General features: G+C 36.4%; 2 protein-coding genes across 2 annotated transcripts in view; both read right to left on the bottom strand.

The window, feature by feature from the left end:
• The window catches only part of LOC120423131 (cyclic nucleotide-gated cation channel subunit A), a 308,588-nt gene that overhangs the window by 120,225 nt on the left and 171,150 nt on the right, over nt 1–17,213 (bottom strand). The window lies entirely within an intron of this gene.
• LOC128093021 (trypsin 3A1-like) lies at nt 4,873–10,537 on the bottom strand. The gene is made up of 3 exons (XM_052708391.1): nt 10,519–10,537; nt 6,403–6,583; nt 4,873–6,345 (listed from the first exon to the last, which is right to left on the bottom strand). Exons 1-3 carry the CDS (start codon nt 10,535–10,537, stop codon nt 5,655–5,657), a joined length of 891 nt encoding a protein of 296 aa, XP_052564351.1. The 3' UTR covers nt 4,873–5,654.

The following is a 17,213-nucleotide window of genomic DNA, read 5'->3' as shown; positions in this document are numbered from 1 at the left end:
ACGGCAAACAACAACCACATCAACCGCCACAACAACACTCCCTCAGCGATTCTTCGAGGCGATTATTTTCGGCCACAAATATTTATCCTGAACACACAGAGCCACAACACCAACTTTAACACTTTGCCATTTCACACATGAGAGCATAATCAATCACTCACACTTGGCTGGCGATTAATTGAACTTCCTCTCGGATGCGCTCACTTCCGATTTTTTTTTTTGTATTTTGGTTGTGGCATCACTCAAAAGCTATGTTTTTCAAAACACAGCAAAAAATGTGATAAATGAACTTTTATCCCCCTTCTCGGTTCAACGCACGATAATTTTTGCGCCAAAAATGGGCAGTCACATTTTACGGGGGGTAGAAAAAACCGTCAACGGTTGGAAATTCCGCGCGATTAAAATTGCCGCGAACGAGTTTTTCACGCTCAAATTCTCCCCGACTCCCCGAGTGAGTGAGTGAGTGAACGCGGCGCCAAGTCCTGTGTGCAACTGACCATTTGAAACCGTCGACGGCCAGCGTCGTCGTCCGGAATGGCAACTAACTAGTCGGAGTGACTGAGCGCGGAGGATCGTACTCCTCCTCTTGCTCCTCCAGTGGTGAATCGACTACCGTTTGATGTTTGTACTAAGTGTGAGAGGAGAGGGGACGCCCGGCGTCGCGACGCCCGCCAAACATTGTAAAAAGCGAGCTTGAATGTTCTACCGACCAGCAACAGTAGCAGCACAAAACATCATCATTACCGATAATCGTCAGCGCGAAGTGTTCATCATCAATCGTGTGGTAGTTCCGAAGACTGCGGAGGAGTCGCGCGCGAAGTCGTCGTCGATTTGGACGAAGGAGCTTCTTTTGCTTCGGGTATCAATTGAACTGACATCGGTGTAGGCAGCATCCGATAGTGAGCGACAACAATTGATTTGGCTGGTTGGTGGTGCTGCTGGTGGTGGTGATGGAGTTGAGGAGGGCTTTCCAAAAGGATTATTAATGTTTGTGGGAGGGCAAGTGACCGCGAGCAGCCTGCAGGGATGAACAACTAAAGGTCTTTTTTCTTGGGATTTGACACTGTGATAGGATCAACGTTTTGTTTTTTCTTCTTTTATACTGAGGTAAATTTAAAATTTTGCCGTTGTTCTCAGTAAAGATAAATGCCGAGCGTTATTAATGTAACAGAAACGCCTCTTGCAATTATTCATCAAATGCTAATTTATTACATCAATTATTGCCAATAATTTATGCGATGATTTGAATAACAGCTTTGAATAAGTACACAAAAGCATCTATTACTTTTTGTGAAAAAAATCATGGTTGCACGGGCAATTGTTCCTTTTGTCCCATATGGTTAATTTAAAAAAAAAAAAGATTTTTCGATGAAACTGTTCTAGAGCAAATCTAAAACAAACCATGAGAGCAACCCAACAAGAATAATCAATAGATTTAACTTTTTTCGTATTTTTCGTTTGTTAGTTGGTTGGTGATGATCATATATTAAGAATTTCACCTTGTCCATGTAAATTAAGAAATTTGGTACATGTCATTTTAAATCATTTGAAAATGTCTCATTTTTTTTCTAATTTTCAGAATTCTAAATTTATATTGCGGTATTTTGTGTAAATTCAAAGTTTTATAATTGGAATAAATAAACTGTTCTGAAAAATTAAGTAACTTACAGCCGTTATCTTTAATCATCTAAAAACAATTTGCTGGGCTGTTATACGATGTGTTATACGAACCATGTTACAATTCATAAAAAATATATATAAAATTTTGAATAAATTAGCATTTAACGCAAATTTATTATAAATATTTATCTCAATTTTGTGTAAAAATTTAAGCGATTTTTATTAGCTCATTTACAAGACAAATGCAATTAAACTAGTTTTCAAAATGATTCGTCAATGTATGAGAATGATGTAATTGCTTAAACAGTTGTTAAAATTTTCAGAAATTTAGGAAAAAATCTGCAATCTGGAAACAAATATACAAAAGGACGTGTATCTCGTTCCAATCTGATCCAATAGGTCGTTGAACCGGAATGCTTGTTCTTTCACTCTCTGCAATTGCATTTTCCGCGAATTGATCAATTATTAATGTTAAAATACTTAACACAGCACGCGTCACCTTTTGATGGAATATTTTGATCGATTTGGTGTCTTCGGCAAAGTTGTAGGTATGGATAAGGACAACACTGAAAAGAAATGATACACGGTAAAAATTTTTTGGGGCTTTTTAATTTCACTTTTTGTCACTAAAACTTGATCAGCAAAAAACACTATTTTTATTTTATTTATATTCAGATATGTTTTAAGGGACATCAAATGCCAACTTTTCAGAAATTTTCAGAATAGCCAAAAAATCTTTGACCGAGTTTTGAATTTTTGAATCAATACTGATTTAGAAAAAAAAATCGAAATATTGGTCGCAAAAATAAAATCAAATTTGTAATCAACAAGGACTTCAGTGAACCAAACAACCCACCATATTCTAAGGGAGCGTTCTTTTATTACGTAACGCAAAAAATCGGATTTTTAGAAACTCTCTCCCTCTCCCTTCGTAACAAAATTTCCATACATTTTTTTTTTAAAAAGCGTAACACGGCCTCCAACCCCCTATCCCCCTCAACTGCGTTACGTAATAAAAGAACATTCTCTAATGTCAGCAACTAACAGTCTGATTTTCAATGTTGAAATATGAAACACTCGTGAAATTTTCCGATCTATTTGAAAACAATATTTATTTTTTTTTTAAATCAAGACTAACATTTCAAAAGGGCCAAACATTCAACATTACTCTCTTTTGAAAATTTAAAATAAAATAAACTATTTTTTTCGAAAAGATCGGATGTACAGTACCGCAGCAAGTTTTTTTTTGCTAAATTTTTGTTTTTGTCAAATCTTAAATTTTTTGAAAACTAATGATTGCAAAACAACTAAATAAAAACACTGGTATAAAATTTATTTTAAAATACTTTTTCACGGGTCCCCCACAGACCGTTATTATGAAGAAAAAATTTCCACCCAAACCAATGATTGGACATGGTTCCTGGGACCATTCTGCACCTCTGGGCCGAGTTTCAAAATATTTGGCGGCAGAAATTTTGAATACGGTCAGTTTTAGTGTTTCGAGTAGAAATTAAGGAGAAATCACGTGTAAAATGCGTAGGAAAAGATCAAAGTTTCAATGTTTTAACTCCAAAACATTACTGGTCATGGTTTTAAATTGTACTTACATGTAGCAGAATGATTTACAGCTCTGACTTAGCCGGATTAAGCCTAAGTGAAGTGACTTAAGTATATTATTTACTAGTTTATACCTTATTATAAATAAAAAAACTCCTACATCAAGGAATTTCAAGTCAAGGAAAACTAGATTGGACAAAAATAACTTAAAATGGGGTGACTTTGAGCCAAGGGGTGACATTGTACCAAATTTTACGATTTTATAATAGCCAGATAGCTTAACAACAAGCTCGATTAGCTTGAATTGCAAAGTATAATCGTTGCAAATATTGTTCTTAGATTATTTTGTTCTCTGCCATAAAAAGTTCATTAAGTACGAAACACTAAAAAAATAGATAAAGCTTTAGTTTCATAAGCCTTACCGTTTGACCCCGACATGACTCACATTGAAAACTTACTTCGCCTGTACATACTTGACTATACCGGGGTTCGGTGGTAGAGTGTTAAACGTGGTTGCCTCTCACCCCAGTTTGGCTGGGAATGTTGTAGAGCGAACAATTTGATTTGATTTGATATTAAACTGTACTATTTTCATGTTTCATAAGATATGCCAAGCTTGATTGTGTTTTTACATAAAAAATGAGTTTTACGAGCCATGATTTCAACATTCGAATGAAAAAAGTGTTTTGCATTTTCACCTTATCAGTTGTTTTGCAATCATTAGTTTACAAAACATGTAAGTATTGACAAAAATGTTATTTTTGCGAAAAAAAAAAAATGCGATGCTGTGCATTGGAATTCCATAACAATTCAAAACATTTTCAATCCCGAAAAAACATGCTAAATATGATTATCAATTCAGAAAAATGCATTTTAGATTGTTTTCAATTGATTTGACCTCTATTTTCATTAAAATTTTGAAGTTTTTTGAAAAAATAACTTTTTTGCCCCCTTATTTTTCAGACCAATTTTGAACATGGGGGCGATATAAACTTTGAAAAATATTTGTAATGGCCCAAAACGAAAATAAAATGAAGTTTAAATTGATTATAAATTTCACACTAATTTATGATAAGGTTAACGTGTTGTTTTTGATTTTAATTTTGATGATATTTTTGGAAAACCATTATATGACCGAGCCACGTAGCCTAGTGGTAACGCTCCCACCTAGTAAGCGGTAGATCGGGGTTCAAATCCCGGCTCGGACCAACACAACTGGTGATCGTTTCTCTTCTGGATTCGATTGGTTAGTAAAGGGTAGGTAGTGTATCGTCACAAACTGGACCGTATCACGACACCTTAGGGAGGCGACCTATGGAATGTTAACATTATCCTTATCTTGTTAACATTAAGTTGATTAATAAACTGTCACTGAATCCGCTTAGTAAATGCCGGCCCCGATACTCTTCAAGGGTGTTGGAACTGGGAAAGATTTACCTTACTTATTATTTCAAATATTGCAATTTGCAGTCCTCTGATTCTTTAAAAAAAATATACTTAGGAATAACATTTGACTTTGATTTATTTTTTTAAAAAGATCGATTTTTTCCGTTTCATCATTTTTAATTATGTGGTAAGATTTGAATTTGAAAGTGTTTAAAAAATCTTATTTTTTCAGAAAAATCGTAAAAAAATCTATGAAAAAATTACGAAAAACCATATCGCGAAAATGTTTTGGTTTCCATTTGATTTTTTTTTTTCATCTTTACACTGTATCTTAATCGTTAAAAAATTTACAGTGAGGAAGATTTTCTGTCAATGACTCATCGAACATCGACTCTGACTTCAGCTTTCCAAACACTCCCGACTTCTACTTCTCTGACATCGAATTCTCCGAAAGCTTTTTCCATCCCTGCCATATACTCTGGGCACGTAGCCGTTTCAAAAGTACAAACAGGCACAGAAAACACTGTTGACTCAACGACACTGGTGCCCGGGTCACGTTCAGCCTGCACAACAAGTGGGTGCCTGCTTCCCCCCCTAAGGATGCGTTCAAAGACACTCCACAGTTTCTTTTACCCCATCCTTACAGTCTCGTCAACCCTTCTCCAAAGTTATTCCAATAGGTCCAAGAACTTAATTGCGAGCCCAGAAATGAAAACCAAACGATAATACCACCACCAACTTGTGCTTCGGTCGTTTGCGGCTCTATTGACTGAGGCAGGTTCGAGGGCAGTCCGATTCCGAAACGGAATTGTCCCCCCGAACGAAAACCAAACTAATAACGGGGTGAATTGGCGCTAATTAGACAAAGTTCTTGGAATTCTGTGTGGGGTGCCATAGTTGGGCAGTTGACTCACCCTCAAGGGGGGTCGCGCGGGGGTGTTTCTCCGACACCACGATAATGGCGCATCATCAGAGTCAATCGAGTGGAAGAACGATGATTGCCTCGGGTTGGGTTGTAAAAATTAATTCCAGCCAATGACGGTCGACGGTGATGATTATTGCGGTGAAATTAGAGGCTTTGCGACGGCCGTCTAAACGAAGCGTTGTTGTAATTTGAAGGCAAACAGCATGACAAGGCTTAGGACCAACTTGGGATCGATTTTTGACGCGTCATTTTTCCCTGAGTTGTAGTTGTGGTTTGCTGAACCGATCCAGCGGAAGCGTTCCCGCTGTCTTCGCTCCGGGGACTTGGCCATTTCGACCCAATCGAGGTAATGTAGCACGCTGGTGTACACTCCGGGGTGTCTTGGGTCGCCGCAATCCTGACCGAAGGACACTAGTCCAACTAGTTTACCGTGGCAAACCAGCGGTCCTCCGGAGTCGGCTTGACAGGAGTCTTTTCCAGCCGACCCGGCGCAAAGTTTGCCCTCGCCGAGGTAAACGGCTGGATAGGCCTTCCCGCAGGCTGCCATGTTCCACAACGGCACCCGTACGGACTGCAACCGGTCTGCCATGGGACCGTACGTGTTCAGCATGCCCCACCCACTGACGATACACTTGGTGCCGGCCAGAAGGTCAACGTGCTGTTTGATGATCTGAACTGGCCTTGCCGACCTGCTGAAGATTATTGGTTCTTCAAGCTCGATCAATGCGATGTCGTGTTGAGTTGTTTGGGTGTCGAAATCGCTGTGTACGAAGAACTGCTTTGCCGGAACAACGGTTCCACCCCTCTCCCGATCGGTAGATCCATACCGGACAGCGACATGACTTGGGTTTCTGTTACTAAAACAATGAGAAGCAATAAGTTCAAGTTCGTAGAACTAAATCGAAATACTTTACATCAAACAGTGGGCGGCGGTCAAGATTAAATTTTGGGAGATGATCGATCCTCCACAAACGAGCCGGGAGTTGGACTCCAGCGCCACCAGATAAGGATGCTCGGTTATGGAAGCGTTGATACCGCCGGCGATCCGGCCTTGGCCGGAGTCATAGGGGGCATTGTCATCGTAGGCACTGGAAACTTTCAGAAATTGTTATCGAGAGAAGCAGAGTACAAAAAATTGCTTTACTTTGAGGTGTGAGTGATGTTACAAGGAAGCTTACAAACATTACAAACTTTGCAGTTATCATATTGATGACTAACAAATTTTAAAACTGTCACAAACTACTTTGATTATCACAAATTGTCATAATTTTTAATATTTATTTATTTATCTTTCTCTCAATTAAAAAGTCTCTTCAACCTCTTTCACGGGTCCCCCACAGACCGTTATTATGAAAAAAAAAATTCCACCCGAACCAATGATTGGACATGGTTCCTGGGACCATTCTGCACCTCTGGGCCGAGTTTCAAAATATTTGCCGGCAGAAATTTCGAATACGGTCAGTTTTAGTGTTTCGAGTAGAAATTAAGGAGAAACCACATGTAAAATGCGTAGGAAAAGATCAAAGTTTCAATGTTTTAACTCCGAAGCCTTACTGGTCATGTTTTTAAATTGTACTAACATGTAGCAGAATGATATAAAAATGATTTACAGCACTGACTTAGCCGGATTTAGCCTAAGTCAAGTGACTTAAGTATATTATTTACAAGTTTATACCTTAATCTTTAAAAAACTCCTACATAAAGGAATTTTCAGTCAAAGAAAACTATACCGCACAAAAATAACTTAAAATGGGGTGACATTGAGCCATGGGGTGACATTGTACCAACAAACACATAAAGATTGCTTTGATAATTTATTTATTTGTAGACGGATTAATTTGGTCTATTTATGTTCCCACAAAGCAATATGATGATATTGCTACGCAAATCTGCTTTTTCTGTTTAAATATAGCCTGTTGATTTAAAATTAAACAAATTAAAATAAATTTAAAATCTCCTGGAATCCACCAAATTTGAAAATGATGCTCACTTTTTACAGTCTTGAATCAATTCCTGTGGAAATCAAATAAAACAATCAAAATATTAGGGCAACCATTTTTTTACGTGGCAAATTAGTGACATTGCAATTAGAATAAAATTGTTTTTTTTTTTAAACCGTTTACAAATTTCAACCTTACGAATGAAATCCGGAGAGTACTTCAGCTATCATTTAGCTCATATATTTTTGTTGCCCTGTGTAATGATTATAATTAGCAAAAGTTTAATGACACAACTTCCTACAAGATTAATATTTCAAACCAACTAATTATTTTCCAACATTGCAGTTAATGAAATATGACATTTAATAATTGATAAAAGTAACTCATAGTTAGAATTCAATAGAACATATAATTGATCATCAAGAACGTTCACTAATAATTAGGCTTAGTGATTTTTCACGCTCAAAAATGACAAATTTCACGGGGACCTCAATTTCAAAACACCAAATTTCACGCAAATTTCGCGGAACTTGAAAAATGTTAAAATAACTCAGAAAATCCTATGTTTAAATCACAGAAACTATTTTATACGCTTCATTATATTTTATCCTTCAATAAACGAAAAAAATGTTCACTAAATTTGAATGAGACTTAACAAAAATTAATCAAATTAAAAAAAAATCCTCCTGGTTTAAGGATGAGCTCTATATATATTTTGAAACAAAATGTAGGGCATGCGTATTCTCATTTACTGAACTGCTCTTTTAATATTCGACTTATAAAGCTAAGTTGTTTTCGCTTATTTGCTTCTGTTATATCATTTTACATTTTAATGAATTTCATATCGAAGCAAGATTTAACAATCTTGTGATTCCAAAGATAAACAATACTCTTCATTTCATTATGAATAAAACAAAGCTTGATTTTGTTTTTAATTTCATTCAAAACTATGCATTTCAAATAAAATAGCAGTAAAATTTTTATTACGGCAAATGAAAATATTACTAAATTAAGTTAACTCTAAAAAAAAAATCTGAACATATCTTCAAATGGTTTATTGCGGGTATCAGGATTAATTATCATTCCGCTGCGATCGTATCCCGCCTTTGCGGAAATCGCAGAGGTCCCTTAGTAGGCTCAATTGTTGGCATCCTCGATCAACATGCTTCATTTCATATCTGAATAAGTCACGTGGTTGCAAAAAATCTGAAATAAGCAGAGCATGCTCGGAAAGCCATGCTGGTTTTTGGTATCCTGAAATGACACGTGGTCGTGAAATGCGTTGCGCTAATCAAAGTGCGCTTTATAGTCGCAGCCAACCTATAGTTCGGAATAGACCGCCGCACTTTGCGCAGTAGCCAGACTCATGCTCTCTAGAACCGCAGAATGTTAAAATATCTTGCCAAGGATAATATATCAACTTGATATACATATTTATTCAAGCTTTTTAATTTAAAACTAATAAAATTTCACTAAAAAGTCTTTTTGGATGAAATATTTATTAAGTTGTTATGAATTTGCGCTCCGCGTTTTTTTTTTGGTTTCTCCTCGTTTCGAATTATTCATCGTGACGTTTTACGGTTCGTGATTTTTAGACTTTCCGGCGGACATTCCGTAAGAAGTTCTTTCGGTAGTGTAGTGGTTTTGAGTGGTACAAGAATTCAGACGGATTTTTGCAGGTTTTCATGTGATTTGGGTGTTGTGAAGAAGTGACACTTTGATGAGAAATCTCGGTCACCGAACGGAGTTTTTTGAAGCCATTTGTTAAATTTTGGTCAGTAATTTCTGCCGATACAGGAGGTGGCCTTCAAGGGAAAAAATGGGTGGATTTTCCAAGTTTTTATTGTTGTAAAGTTGTGAAAATTGCTGAGGAAAATGTTGAAGGAGTTGAGTAGTGAGTGAAGGGGGCGGGAGTAGGCAACGTTTGCTGAGATTGGCGGCTCGATTTCTGAGCGGCTCAAAATGCAGGCGGCTCGAGAAGTCGCCGGATTCGTGACGAAATTGGAATGTAATCGCTGCCGGTTTGACGGATGATGCTGCTTTTCGGGTGAGAAACTTCCAATTGGAAATATGGAGCAGCCGTGACTGACTGGTTACGGTGTTCGCTTTGTAAGCGAATGATCCTGGGTTCGATTCCCATCTGCTCCAAACGAGAAAGTTCAGGAAATATGAATTTTTGAAACTCTAAACATGAACGAAACATCAAAGTCGCTTGAACCGGGGTTCGATCCCCCGTCCTTTGGATTGGTAGAATTAGGAATACCAATACTACAAACTATATACGTGCTGGGTCTTTGTCCATTTGACAAGGACTCGGAAGTGCTAAATAACGTTTGAATCCGATTGATGCAAACGTTCTTTAGGGCGGGGCTTGTCGATTCAAGCTGAAGTACCTCGCGCACGGCTAGCCTGCGTAGAAATGGGTCACCGAAGCTCGGCAGAGCTAACACCTGCCAAATGCCTATGCGAGTTATTTGCATGTATAGGATTTAAAATCTAAAATACATGGAAACAACTCAATTTGTAAGAAGCGACCGCGTGGTCCCGTTTGGTTGGTTGCACACACACACACACACAATATTTATTAAGTTGTTATTTTAAAAAATGATTCGAGAAAATTGATAAATTTCACGAATTTCAAGCCGTCCACGAAATCGTCAAAAATCACTACCCCTATATTAGTAATTAAACCAGGGTATTCACTCGCTTAACTCTACAGCACTCTACATTTTTATTCCTTTTTGAGTTTGATAAATTATTTTGAGAAAAATCGTTACATTTTCACACAAACATAAAATTTCACGGGATTTCGCGGAAAAAGCCAAATTTCGCGGATTTCACGCTGCCCGCGAAATCGTGAAATTTCACTATCCCTACTAATAATGCATTCATCCAAAACAAAACCTACTTCTGCCCAATGGAAAAACACAGCCAACCTTAAAACAAGCTTGGCATATCTTATGAAAACATGGAAATAGTACAGTTAAATATCAAATCAACTCAAATTGTTCGCTCTACAAACAATACCAGGGGTGAGAGACAACCACGTTTAACACTCCACCACCGAACCCAGTATAGTCAAATACGTACAGGCGATGTAAGTTTTCATTGTGACATGTCCTAAAACTCTTGTTGGGGTTAAGCGGTAAGGCTCATGAAACTAAAGCTTTATCTATTTTTTTTAGTTTTTCGTGCTTATTGAACTTTTTATGGCAGAGGACAACATAATTTAAGAACAATATTTGCAACGATTATACTTTGCAATTCAAGCTTATCGAGCTTGTTGTTAAGCTATCTGGCTATTATAAAATCGTAAAATTTGGTACAATGTCACCCCTTGGCTCAATCTCACTCCATTTTAAGTTATTTTTGTGCAGTATAGTTTTCTTTGACTGAAAATTCCTTGATGTAGGAGTTTTTTAAAAGATTAAGGTATAAACTTGTAAATAATATACTTAAGTCACTTGACTTAGGCTAAATCCGGCTAAGTCAGTGCTGTAAATCGTTTTTATATCATTCTGCTACATTTTAGTACAATTTAAAACCATGACCAGTAATGCTTCGGAGTTAAAACATTGAAACTTTGATCTTTTCCTACGCTTTTTACATGTGGTTTCTCCTTAATTTTTACTCGAAACACTAAAACTGACCGTATTCGAAATTTCTGCCGGCAAATATTTTGAAACTCGGCCCAGAGGTGCAGAATGGTCCCAGGAACCATGTCCAATCATTGGTTTGGGTGGAAATTTTTTTTTTCATAATAACGGTCTGTGGGGGACCCGTGATCTTTCTAAATTGTATAGTATTGCAAAAAAAGTATATTGTATAAAAGAGAAGAATTATAACACTTAGATAACCTCATCTTTCTGCAGACTAATATTGATGGTATTGAGCTATGTTCAAATATTCACAGTGCCAAATATGGTAAGCAATGCCATATATTACACCAACTTAATAATGTATTCCAGTTATGGCCAACCCTCCACAAAACCAACCTACGGAATCCACAATCGCTCAACAGTAAACCGACAACTTGACAGACAAAGTCCTGCCCGGTTGGAGCCGCAAAGTTTTTGATCAAACCATCTCATCAGTTTTGAACTTGTTTTGATGTTGGCGGCGTGAATTCCCGGAATCGACGTAAGACTTCCCACCCCCTGTGGCGTCTCAATAGTCTTGTTCCTATTTTGGGAGCCCCCTGTTTACACACACACACTCACGAACAAGATTTCATTTTATTACAGCCAGTCGGCGTAACCATTTTTTTCAATTACGTGATACATCATTCATCTTGCCGTGCCTGGTGGTTTCAACTCAGGGTATTGAAAGAAGTATTATCGTACGTGTGCTGGGAGTAAGCGTGTGTGTAGTGCGAAGAAGGAATTTCGGGGAAAATATGAGCTAAGCAGTGGATGTGTCTAGGGACCTACATAGGGAAATGAAATGTTCTGGGACAAATTTCAAACACCCAAAGTCATTTAAATATAAGGTTGAAAAACTTGTAGTTTTTTTTTTGGTGCTGGCACTTTTTTTGTACCGAACAAGCACAAACATAACAAAAACTACCAGATTATTATCAACGACAGTTTTACAATACTTGTGATTGTTATAAGTCTCATTTTTTTGCCAAAATAATTTTAAATTGATTCCAACCTTGTTCTTGCATGATCTTGTTGCTCGATTGGAGCCCCGATTTGACAGTTCGATTGGAACCCTGAGAGTGACATTTCGCCTCTCCATATAGGCTCTCTAGATGTGTCGCGTCAAGAGCGTGAAAATCGGAGGGTTATCACGGCTCATACTTGGTGGTTAACCTTTAACCGTTTCAGGACTTGATGATAGGCTTCTAGTTTACATCCAAGGTTTCGCCCTATTGAAAAATTATTACGGATTTGAAAGAAACACAAACATTTAAATAGACTTGCTGTGACATTTAATATGAAATAAATACTACGAATACCTAATTGAAGTAAAAAAATAATTCAAATTAAATAAATTCAAATAAAAACATATTTTATTGTCACTATTGATCCCACAATAAGAAAAGAAAGATTGCTGTTGGACTAATGCGAATTTTATTTAGTATTTTTGTCTGACCGCTAAAATAAAAAAAAATGTCATTGGAGCAATTCTCTCAGATTTCAGTCATTCGATTTTTTTTTGTATTTTTCAATCCGACTGAATTTTTTTGGTGCCTTCGGTATGCCCAAAGCAGCCATTTTGCATCATTAGTTTGTCCATATAATTTTCCATACAAATTTGGCAGCTGTCCATACAAAAATGTTTTATGAAAATTCAAAAATCTGTATCTTTTGAAGTAATTCTTTGATCGATTTGGTGTCTTTGGCAAAGTTGTAGGTCTACACTGAAAAAAATGATACACGGTAAAAAAATTGGTGATTTTTAATTACACTTTTTGTCACTAAAACTTGTTTTGCAAAAAAACACTATTTTTATTTTTTGATATGTTTTAGAGGACATCAAATGCCAACTTTTCAGAAATTTCCAGGTTGTGCAAAACATTTTTGACCGAGTTATGATTTTTTGAATCAATACTGATTTTTTAAAAAAATCGAAATATTGGTCGTGAATATTTTTCAACTTCATTTTTCGATGTAAAATCAAATTTGCGATCAAAAAGTACTTTAGTGAAATTTTGATAAAGTGCACCGTTTTCAAGTTAAATCCATTTTTAGGTGACTTTTTTGAAAAAATCGCAGTTTTTCATTTTGTTTAATCAGTGCACATGTTTGCCCACTTTTGAAAAAATATTTTTGAAAAGCTGAGAAAATTCTCTATATTTTGCTTATTTGAACTTTGTTGATACGACCCTTAGTTACCGAGATATTTCCATGCAAGTGTTTAAAAACAGGAAAATTGATGTTTTCTAAGTCTCACCCAAACAACCCACCATTTTCTAATGTCGATATCTCAGCAACTAATGGTCCGATTTTCAATGTTAAAATATGAAACATTCGTGAAAATTTCCAATCTTTTCGAAAGCAATATTTTCAAAAATTTTAGACCAAGACAAACATTTTAAAAGGGCGTAATATTGAATGTTTTGCCGTTTTGAAATGTTAGTCTTGATTTGAAAATTTTGAAAATATTGTTTTCGAAAAGATCGGAAAATTTCACGAATGTTTCATATTTAAACATTGTAAATCGAACAATTCGTTGCTGAGATATCGACATTAGAAAATGGTGGGTTTGTTTGGGTGAGACTTAGAAAACATCAATTTTCCTGTTTTTAAACACTTGCATGGAAATATCTTGGTAACTAAGGGTCGTATCAACAAAGTTCAAATAAGCAAAATATAGAGAATTTTCTCAGCTTTTCAAAAATATTTTTTCAAAAGTGGGCAAACATGTGCACTGATTAAACAAAATGAAAAACTGCGATTTTTTTCAAAAAAGTCACCTAAAAATGGATTTAACTTGAAAACGGTGCACTTTATCAATATTTCACTACAGTACTTTTTGATCGCAAATTTGATTTTACATCGAAAAATGAAGTTGAAAAATTTTTACGACCAATATTTCGATTTTTTGAAAAAATCAGTATTGATTCAAAAAATCATAACTCGGTCAAAGATTTTTTGCACAACCTGGAAATTTCTGAAAAGTTGGCATTTGATGTCCTCTAAAACATATCAAAAAATAAAAAAATAAAAATAGTGTTTTTTTGCAAAACAAGCTTTAGTGACAAAAAGTGTAATTAAAAATCACCATTTTTTTTTACCGTGTATCATTTTTTTCAGTGTAGACCTACAACTTTGCCAAAGACACCAAATCGATCAAAGAATTCCTTCAAAAGATACAGATTTTTGAAGTTTCATAAATCATTTTTGTATGGACAGCTGCCAAATTTGTATGGAAAATTATATGGACAAACTAATGATGCAAAATGGCTGCTTTGGGCATACCGAAGGCACCAAAAAAATTCAGTCGGATTAAAAAATACAAAAATTAAAATTGAAGAAAAAAGACCGATTTCGTAGAGAACTGCTCAAAGGCAAAATAACCTCAAAGGTGGTTATTGGAAAAAGGTGATTGATGATGCTCCACTAAGGGTAAGGGAAATTCTCCACAGTATCTAATTCTACAGAAAATAGTAGTTTTTTAAAAGGGTGAAAATTACTAAACTGAGTTTTAACATTTATTTTGTGTTAAGTTTTACCCTGAATTTGCATATAATTCTAGTACAATGCACTGCAACTCTGACATCGCTTATCAGTACCTCTGTCAAAGTTCAAGATTGATTCAATCGAAATATTTCCTGGCTTTAGAGGGTTAACCTCGTTACCCAACTTGAAGTGCGAACAATCGCATAACTCCCCCTCCACAGATTTGCCACTCAACCACGTGACGAAAACACAGACGTTAAAGTTGAGCGCGTGTCGGCGGGCCACGTACATAAAATTCGCACATTCTTTTTCACAGCACTGAAAAAGGAAAACTTCCACCATTGAGAGCTCGTTTGGAGAAGAAAAAATCGTGAAAAAGCTTCAAAATGTAAGGCAGGGCCAAGGACTTTTTCGAAAGGCAATTTTCACTTACCCGGAGTTCCCCCCGATGACTTCGATAAGGGGCTTCAAACTTTTCATGTCGTTTCAATTTGGCAATGGAGGTACTCATGCGTAGCTTTACGGCATAATCGGTTCATAAAAAATTCAAGCCATCATCATCGTTATACGGGAAGCTTATCGGAGCCCGTAACAAAGCTTGGCCATGGGCTGGGCTTAGTTTCCATCCGGTTCGTTTTTCGCAAAAAGTTCGTCAAACGGAAGTTGAGCTAAATTAAGCCTTAAAACGCATGAAAAACGATTAAAGGAAAGCTTTTAAGTGCCAGCAAAAAAAAAAAAAAAAAAAAAACATGTGAAAACATTTACCTCCCAAAACCAATCCCCCAAGCCCGAAGCAATTTTCCCAAAATTGTTTTCGTTCCAACTTCCGTTACAGTTAAAATTGAAAGCGACACCGGGAGCCAAATGTAATAACCGTAAAAAATCCGTTTGCCATCATAAACCTCACATATGCTGCTGCTTTTGCTGAATTCGCAACTGCAGTCGAGCTTCAGTCTGCAAGTGTTTCTAGGATGCAAAAAATAGTAGAAGTCAACATCAATGTTACTTGACAGAATGGAAATTTTGGCATCGGTGCAAAAGTTGGAATATATCTTTGGGATTATAATGTATAATATTGTACAATAATATACATTTTTGCTATTCAATTCAAAAGTTAGTCCTGACATTTTGAAATAAAAAGTTATTTTTTAGATGAAATGACAGCAACAGTCTATACCAAGTAACTTCTGATTTAAATTACAAAAAGAAACTCAATAAATAAAAAATATTTTAAAATGCAATTTCTTAACATTCGACTTCCACCATCAATTTAAGGTCAACCTAAGAAATGTCTCTGCTCATGGTTTCGTTACATAACCAAACCAGATACAAAATTTCAATGAGAATAAAAATGTGAAGCCTAGCAAAAATCTCCACCCAGAAAAGAATGATTAATGACCCTAAGTCCATAGCCTCAATTGAGTGAATTTTCCAATTATATTCAATGAACGTCCGTGCAAATCCTCAAACTCATACCAATTGATATCATTTCGCAAAGTTTCTCTTTTTTTGCTACCTCCACGACCACATTGATCCGTTTATGGACAAAGTTCCGAGAGCGCAAAACCGGACCAGCGGGAAATTTTCCCCAAATTGCACAACACACCCAACATCCCTCGAGTCCGGGTGGCAAAAAAATTGAACAATTGATCAGCGGGAAATGAATGAGGAGCGAGAGCGAGAGTGAGATGGCGTTTGTGGTGGGAGCAACGGAAACTGTTGGATAAACTTTGGTCACAGTTTTGGCAGATCGGCACCTTCTCTTCCATTCACGGCTTGTGAACACCACCGTGGAAGAAAAAAAGTTTTCCCAGCGCAAGAAATTAATACCAAACTGCTAGACTAAATCGATTGAAATGGAATATCTGCTAGAGTGAAGCTTTTTTTGTTGCGGCACTTATGCCTGGTTTAGTTTTTCCCGGGTGGTGTTTTGCCACAATGGAACTTCGAAGACGACGGCAGCTGTTAATGAAAAGCGTGGGCAGCAAGATGAATGGCGCGATGAAGGAACTTTGGCTTGGATAAGGAAACTGTTTTTTGGGTTTTTAAGTTATGGAAGTTTATTTTGGCGTTGTTAGTTTTCAAATGTGGGTTCACGATCGATTTCATCGGTGGAAACACTTCTTTAACATTGATGTGTCACATATAAGGCCACGTGTTAAATTTTACCGAAAAAAAAACTGGATTTCTAACAGATTTCTAGAACAAAGAACTTAGTACACTGTCGTTGTAGATATTGAAGGTACCGTCAAGGGTTTCCAGAAGCGTTTATTACTTGCCAGTCTGCCAATTAATTACTCATATTACTGGTCCAAAATGATTAATTACATAAATTACTTAATTACTTTTCACTACGATAAAAAAACATTTAATTAAAATTTAAGTATTCATTTTTACGGTTCTAGACTAAATTATTCATAAATAGCTCATTCGATAGCTCTTTCAAAAATTATGCTGTATTTTTTTAGTACCATTCGGGATATTGTGAATTTTCGCGTATAATTTTTATTGAAAATAGCTATAGGCGATCAAATGTCAAAAATGCCCCCACTAGAGGGCGCTGAAACTTCGGGTGATGTTTACATAACATCCTACAGCAAGTTAAGAGCGAGTCCACGAGCAAAGCATACCCATCTCGCATCGACCTCACCAATCTGC

Source organism: Culex pipiens, chromosome 2 (assembly GCF_016801865.2).
Source record: "Culex pipiens pallens isolate TS chromosome 2, TS_CPP_V2, whole genome shotgun sequence".
Lineage (NCBI taxonomy): Eukaryota > Metazoa > Arthropoda > Insecta > Diptera > Culicidae > Culex > Culex pipiens.
This window is presented reverse-complemented; position numbering and strand designations above follow the sequence as displayed.

Bases quoted from the DNA above. Each gene is read 5' to 3' on its own strand.
- LOC128093021 (XM_052708391.1), bottom strand. The intron at 6,346-6,402 runs GTAAAGTATTTC...TCATTGTTTTAG, and splicing joins ACCGCCGCCCACTGTTTGAT to TAACAGAAACCCAAGTCATG.